The 6,783-nt window shown below is 64.7% G+C and overlaps 1 protein-coding gene across 1 annotated transcript in view; it reads right to left on the bottom strand.

Annotated features, from left to right (window-relative positions):
- Nucleotides 1-4,730, bottom strand: part of Dtx1 (deltex E3 ubiquitin ligase 1) — a 28,752-nt gene extending 24,022 nt beyond the window's left edge. The window contains exon 1 of the mRNA XM_026412062.2: nucleotides 3,867-4,730. Coding sequence (XP_026267847.2) covers nucleotides 3,867-4,125 — 259 coding nt within the window. The 5' untranslated portion in view covers nucleotides 4,126-4,730. The remainder of the gene's footprint in view (nucleotides 1-3,866) is intronic.
- Nucleotides 4,731-6,783: the final 2,053 nt, after the last annotated feature.

Genomic DNA, 6,783 nt, shown 5'->3' on the forward strand with positions numbered 1-6,783 from the left:
CCCACACCCCCTAGGGGCAGAAAGCCCCGCCCAGGCCTTCCCCCCCTGCTGGGGGCGGGGCCTCACCAGGGCCTAAGGCACCAAGCTCTGTCCGCAGGGCCAACCCCTCGGGTGGCCTGTCCCTCTGTGGCCATCTTGGTGTGTCCATAGACAAAGGAAGACGAGGACAGCTCTGGGGGCAACTGAGCAAGCGTCTCAGCAGGAGTGTCCCCAGGATGGACCCCTCGTGCAAGCCAGAGAGTCTGTCCCCGCCTGCCTCTGGCTGTGCCCTCCAGCCCTTGGCCTGGGTCACCTCAGTTAGCCCGCCCCATCAGCTGGGCCCGGTCACAGCTCTGTCCCCATGGGGGGCTCTGCTTCCAGGGCTCCAGGCCTGGGGACCTCAAAGGGGAGCCCTGCCCCCAGCAGGGGAAGGGGAGCAGGAAAACAGCGGCCCTACCAGCAGGGCTGTCCCCTGGAGCCCAGCCTGATGCCCGGGTGTCCTTCCACTGCCTGAGAAGGGGCAGGGACAGGGCGTTTGTGTACGTGGCAGACCACCCGTCTGGGCCTTGCACACATCTGTACACCTGCGGGAACTCTGCACGCGCCACCAGGCACATCTGTGCCACGGGGTGTCCCCGGACACCAGCGCTGTCTTACCTTGTGGGCACCTTAGGAAAATATTAGAGGTCAGGGGTCACCGACTGCAGCCTGGGGGTCAACCCACCCACCGGCTGCTTCTGTATACAGCTCAGGTTCTGAGAATGGTTTTTAGGTTTTTAAACAGTTGAAGATTAATTCATGAGCTGGGAAGAGAGGAAATTCAGATTTCAGTGTCTACAACCAGTTTATTAGGACGCGGCCACATTTGCATATCATCCTGTGACTGCTTTCAGGGTTGAGTAGTCACAGGAGACTGTTGGTCCCACAGGCCAAAAGACTTACCATCTGCCCGACCAGAAAAGCCTACCAGCTTCTGCACTAGGGTCCCAGAAACACCAGGCCCTGCTCATATCTCTGCCCCCGCAAACGGAAAGTTTAGCCTTAACGAGCTTAGGGAGAATTCCATAAATAGCAAATCTAGATGCAAGCCTTGTGCATTTCAGCACACACACACAAGTTTTGGGTTTTACGGTTTTATGTTGGTGTTTGTGTGATACAAACTTTTCAAGGCTTAGAACCTCTTCCTCAACTCTCTCACATGCAGTGTGGACACAGGGTGGGTCCACACCATGGGCCATTAGTTGATGTTCATGGGATCAAATAGACTCGGTGCTCTCTGGCAATCCAACCACCTTGCTAGTGGTCGGGTGATCTTGCCCATTTCGTAGATGTGGAAACTGAGACCCAGAGAGGCGATGACACCAGGCTCAGGCTGCACAGCTGGTCAGAGCAGAGGGGAACCTGGTGCGCAGGGTGCTGCCGGCTGGTCCGGCTCACCCTTGCACCGTGACCAGTGAGGTCAAGAGGTCCCTTCTTGACGTGGCTCTGCTCCTGGGTGAAGTGGGGCGAAAATCTACAGCAAGTCTGCTGCGGGGAGGCAGCCTGCCTGTCCCTCCAGCAGATTTCCGGGAATCCTAGGTCCCCCACCAGCTCCAGCCTCCCTCCCTGGGGGGTCTTGGCAGGCACCCAGGAGCCTGCAGAGAGATGAGCTGTTTTTCCCTTTTCCTGCAAACAGGGGCAGGTGTGGGGTGTGCAGCCCGGGGGGCCTGGGGGTGCAGGAAGTGAATGGGGCTGGGCTCCTGGGGCAAGGGGGTGCTGTAGAGAGTGGGGGCCTGCTGAAGGAGGCAGCTGGGGAGTCTTGGGACCCAGGAATCCAGGCAGGGGTGCTGCAGAGAGAAGGGGCGGGCTTGGCCACAGGAGGCTCTGTCTCTGCTTCTGAGGACCCCAGCCCCAGCCCCAGTCAGGCCTGGAGGATCCCTTGCCTGCACTGGCTGAGCGCCTGCCTGGGGCCCAACGACCAAGAAAGCCGCTCCCTCCGCTCAGGGCAAAGGTAGTAGGGCTTGGGAAGCCCAGCACTTCCCACTCCTCCATCAGGGCCTGGGTGTTCCCCCGGAAGAACTGCACGAGGACTGGAGGGTGACTTCTCCTACGCCCCTGTCACAGGGTCCAGGTCTGAGTGTCTGCTCCTTGTTCAGGCCTCGTCTTGCACTCCAAACACAACTGACCTGAATGTATTCTGCTCCTGCTCACCCCAGGACCTTTGCATTGACTGTTCCCTCTGCCTGGAACACTGACTCCTTCTTCTGACACGGCTTCTTCAGACTGTCCTTCCCCGAGCGCCCCTGGACAGGTTCATCCCATGCGGTCAGACCTGCGGCTGACTATCTGAATGGTCATGTGTTTGCCTGCTCCTTGGCTACCCAGGGACCTTCCTGGTAGGCTAAGAACCTGCCTGGCTTCCTACTGTGGCCCAGGGTCAGCACAGAGCCTGACATCAGGACAGAATGCGAGAATGATTGGCGCAACCTGGGACTGCCGCTGGAGTTATGGAGACAGAGACCCTGAGATGCCACCTCAGTAAGCCATTGCTGAGGGTCCCCTGGGCTCCTGGGCTCGGGGAGCACGCTGTGTGTCCTGCAGGGATCTGAGCAGTGCAGCCCAGCAGGACTTTCTGCAGGGACGGAGTCTGCACTGCCTCCTAGAGAAGCCACCAGGGCTCCTGAGCACCCAGAGGGTGGTGAGTGGGACAGGACTGAATTCTAAGTTTTCCATCACCCGGCCACAGCTCAGGAGGCAGCCGCACGTGGTGAGTGGATAGCGTAGGGGCAGCCTGGCTCTGGAGAGGAGGAGAGCATCCTATTGTCCCCAAGGTTGTTACACACGGTTCTGTCACTCAGGGATTCACAGGCGCTTCCCCAACCCCCACCAGCAGCTCCTCGGCCGAGCTCGCCAGGGATTCTCTGGCAGCCTCCGAGAGGCAGGATCTCCCCACTGCCCTCCGCCCGCCCAGCTCGCTGGAGACCCCTGGGTAGCGGCTCCAAGAGCTCCCACCACAGTGACAATTCCGGGGAACGAGAGAGTGGGACCATCTTTGTCACCATCCTCACTGGTCACATCACCCCCAAGCAGCACAAGCATCAGCACGGTCACACCACTCCTGATACGATCACCAACACGCTGGGCACTGCCACCCACACCACAGGGCCACCAAGGCCACCACCAACACCGTGCCCTCCATCCTCAGCACCTAGCAGCAGTGCTCGGAGCTCTGCACCAGGACAACCACCAGCGTCACCACCGCCAGCTGATCCCACCATCAGATCCACCACCTCCGTGATTGTGTGACAACCCCCTGCCACCACGAGGGCACCTCTGGTACTCACTGCTCCCTCGTCACCCCCACACCACCGGCTCCCCTGTCCCCCAGCAATGACCACGGCCGTTACCATGCCTCAGCACCATCCACACTTGCAGCCAAGTGTGCCAGGTCCGCCAGGGGCCCTGGCTCGGGGCCTGCTGCCAGGCTGCACAGCCAGTCTGAGTTTGAATCACTCAGCTTCTGGGACCCTCGGTTTCCTCATCTGTGAAATGGGACTAGTAACTAGAATAACAGGGCTGCAGGGGGTGGGAGAAGGGACACCCAGCGAGGCCAGGTGTGCCCAGTCCTTCTTCCTCAATGACAGGGCGCTAAAGCTCCCCCAGGGTCTGTGCTCAGATCCCTCCATGTTTCTTTGTTCCTCACTCAGCCACGAGAGAGGGTTCTGTCCATTTTGCAGAAGAGGAAAGCGAGGGGGTGACAGGAGATGCAACCTGCCCGAGTCCCCCAGCTTCTGCTGGGTTGCTGCCTGGCCCTTTTCCTGGGGGATCAGCAGGTTTGGGAGTCCCAGGCCCCCCTCTCAGGGCCGCAGGGTGGGATTGCAGCATTGGGGATGGAGGGGGCTGCTCACCTGTGTCCTGGCGGAACTGGTGCATGGACTGCAGGTCGATGATGTAGGGCACCAGCTGGGCGTCCACCTGGCCCAGGACCACGGAGCCGCGGGCATCCTCCTTGAGCACGTTCTCGATGTGGTGGCACACGGTGGCCGTGTAGGGCCGCCAGCGGCTGTGCTCGTTCAGCCACTCCCACACCACCACCCGGGCCACGTTCTGCGGCGGGAAGCCCAGCCCGCTCCCCGGCACCATCACGCCCTGGCCTGGCCTTGACATGGCCGCTGCTGCCTCTGGGGCCAGGTCCCCACACGGGCGGCCCAAGTCCTCCTGGGCCCGGGAGCTGGCGGGGAACTTCGTCTCCCGAGGGGCGGCAGGATGTGGGCCCCTCTCCGCGGCCCGGAGGCCTCAGTCAAGGGGACTTGGGCGCCACGCAGGCTCCGAGGACCCCTTCCCGGCTGGCAGGGTCCTTCTCTGCGGGGAGGGTCTCCCGCGCTGGCGATCGAGGTAGGGAGGGAGGCAGCCGCCTCTGCTCCAGGTCCAGCCTCCTCCCTGCGGGCCTCGCTCCTCTTCCTCCCGCCACGCAGGGCCTGTCTGTCGCCCGAGCCCGGGCCCAGCCTGCTGCTCCCCGCGGCGCTCCGCCAGCCTCTGCGCCCCGACTGCGTCCCAGGCGCGGCGCCTGGCTTCGGCGGGGCGGCTCTCCCGGCCTCGGGCCCGCCCCTCCCGACGGTCCTGTGGAAGGGGGCGTCCGTGTCCCCCACGTCCCCTCTCCGCGTCGACTGGGAAGGCCTCGGTGGTCGCAGGACGCCCAGGGCAGGGATGCGGCGCGGACCCGCGGCCGGTGCGCGCGACTGGCGACTCCCGAGCTGGGCAGGGGACCGGGGCCGAGGGGGCGGGGGCCCGCGGCACGCCCCACCCCACTGGCGCTCGCGACCTGCGGGACACAGAGGGGACAGGGCCCTTTAAGAGGCGAGCGCGGCCCCCTCCCCCTTCCCGGGAGCGTCGGGCGCCCGAGAACAATGGGGAGGCGCCGGGGGCGGCGGGGGCTCGGGGGTCGGGGTCGCGCCTCCCGGTGCCCCCGGGACAGGCCCCAAGGGGGAGGCCGGGGCGCGGGGTCCCGGATCCGCCGCCCGCAGAGCCCCCTGCGATGCCGGCGTCGCCCCGCACCCGGGCCCGCGCCCGGTGGGGACGCGGGGGGCGCAGGATGCGGGGTGCGCGGCGGCGGGCGCGGCCCAGGGCCCCTCGGGGACCGCGGCACCTTGGGGGCCAAGTCGCGAGCTGGAGGTCGCGGCCGCCGCCCCGGAGCAGCCCCGTCCCCGCCCGACCCGGTCCGCGCAGACCCCGCAGGCACCGGGGGTGGGTCCCCTGCGCCCAGCGTCGCCCCGCGTCGCCCCGCGCTCACCGCCTCTCCTCCGCCTGGCTCCGCTCCGCTCGCGCCCAGCGCCGCCGCCTCCCGGGCTCCCCCGCGGTCCCGCCTCCGCGCGGGTCCCTCCCCGGCCCTCGCCGCCGCGCGGACACACTGCCCCGCCGACCGACCGACGGACGCAGGAGCCGCTGCCGGACGCCGGGATCCCGCGGGTGGGAGGCGACGGCGACCGCGGCCGCGCTCGGGAGGAAGGGGGAGGGGGCGGGGGAGGAGGAAGGGGAGGAGACAGCGCGGCCCGAGCGCCGCCCGCGCCACACGCGAGTCTGGGGCGCCCCGCATCTCAGCTAGGCCCGCGGGGACCCCGCGAGGCCGCCTGCGCCCAGGCAGGCGAGACAGGGAGCGGGGTGGGGAGGGGTCTCCTGCTTAACCTCTTTGTCATCTTTGCATTCCAGCCACCCAGTCCAGGGCCTAGCACACAATAGGTGCTCAATAAATGCTTGAATGAACCATAAGAGACAATCTAAAGAAAGCTTTGGGGTCCCCTGGGTGTCTTCTCTCACTACAGTGGAGGGGGAGGGAAAGAGGCTGGCAAGGGCCCTATGAGAGCCAAATGGAACCATGGCATCTAAAGTGCATGGACAGGAAGACTGAGGCTCAGAGAGAGAGGAGGACACAGGCCCAGGATCACACAGCACTTAGCGCAGTGCCCACATGGACACCCTGCCCGGATTCTGCCGCAGCACCCAGGAAGCCAGCCCAGGGCCCTCTTCTCCAGAGCACCCACCTGCTCCAGGTGAGAGGGACGTTACAGCATCTAGGGAGGGGATGTGGCCAGGAATGGGGGCATCTTGGAGGAAGGCAAGGGCAGGCTACCTGCCAACCATAGGTGGTCAATAAATGCTGGGTGACTGGATGGAAGGGGAGGCTGGTGGTGGCAGCAGCTTGGGTGTTAACCGATGGTCAGGCCCTCCCTCCCGGCAGGCGGGATGCAGCTGGGGACACACATCAGCTGGGAGCAGGATGGACCACCCGGAGCCTGCGGGTGTTTAGATTGGGAAGGATGAAGGATGCGTCCGGGAACTCGGGCCTGGGAGGCAGATGGGGGTCAGTGGCCTGCTTGGGAGCCTGCCCGGAGCTGCTCGAGCTTCTCCGCCTCCCCAGGGCAGATGGAGATAAACTAGGCAAGGTCAGAGGCGGGCTGCTCAGGGGCGAGTTCCCAGAACCCAGCTGGCCGGCTGGAGGCCACTCCTGTGCATGTGGTCTCTCCACCGTGGGTCCAACCTCTGCTGCAGACTGGATGGAGTCCCGGCCAGACGGCAAGTCCAGGTCTGCAGGGACAACCCCCCACAGGATCGTGGGGCTCTGGGACATTAGCCTTGGGTCATCAGTGGCTTTCTGGGGGTCCTTAAATACCTCTCCCCTACTTACAGACTGTGTGTCTGCACTTTTCTGGCAGGGAGTGTCTGGCTTTGAGCAGATACTTCTCAAAGGAGGCAGGTCCTCAGAGGTTCAGGGCTGGTGGCCAACAACCTTAGGTTATAGAAGGGGCTCTGGGGACCCCAAGGCGGAAA

Source organism: Urocitellus parryii, chromosome 3 (genome assembly GCF_045843805.1).
Source record: "Urocitellus parryii isolate mUroPar1 chromosome 3, mUroPar1.hap1, whole genome shotgun sequence".
Taxonomy (NCBI): Eukaryota; Metazoa; Chordata; class Mammalia; order Rodentia; family Sciuridae; genus Urocitellus; species Urocitellus parryii.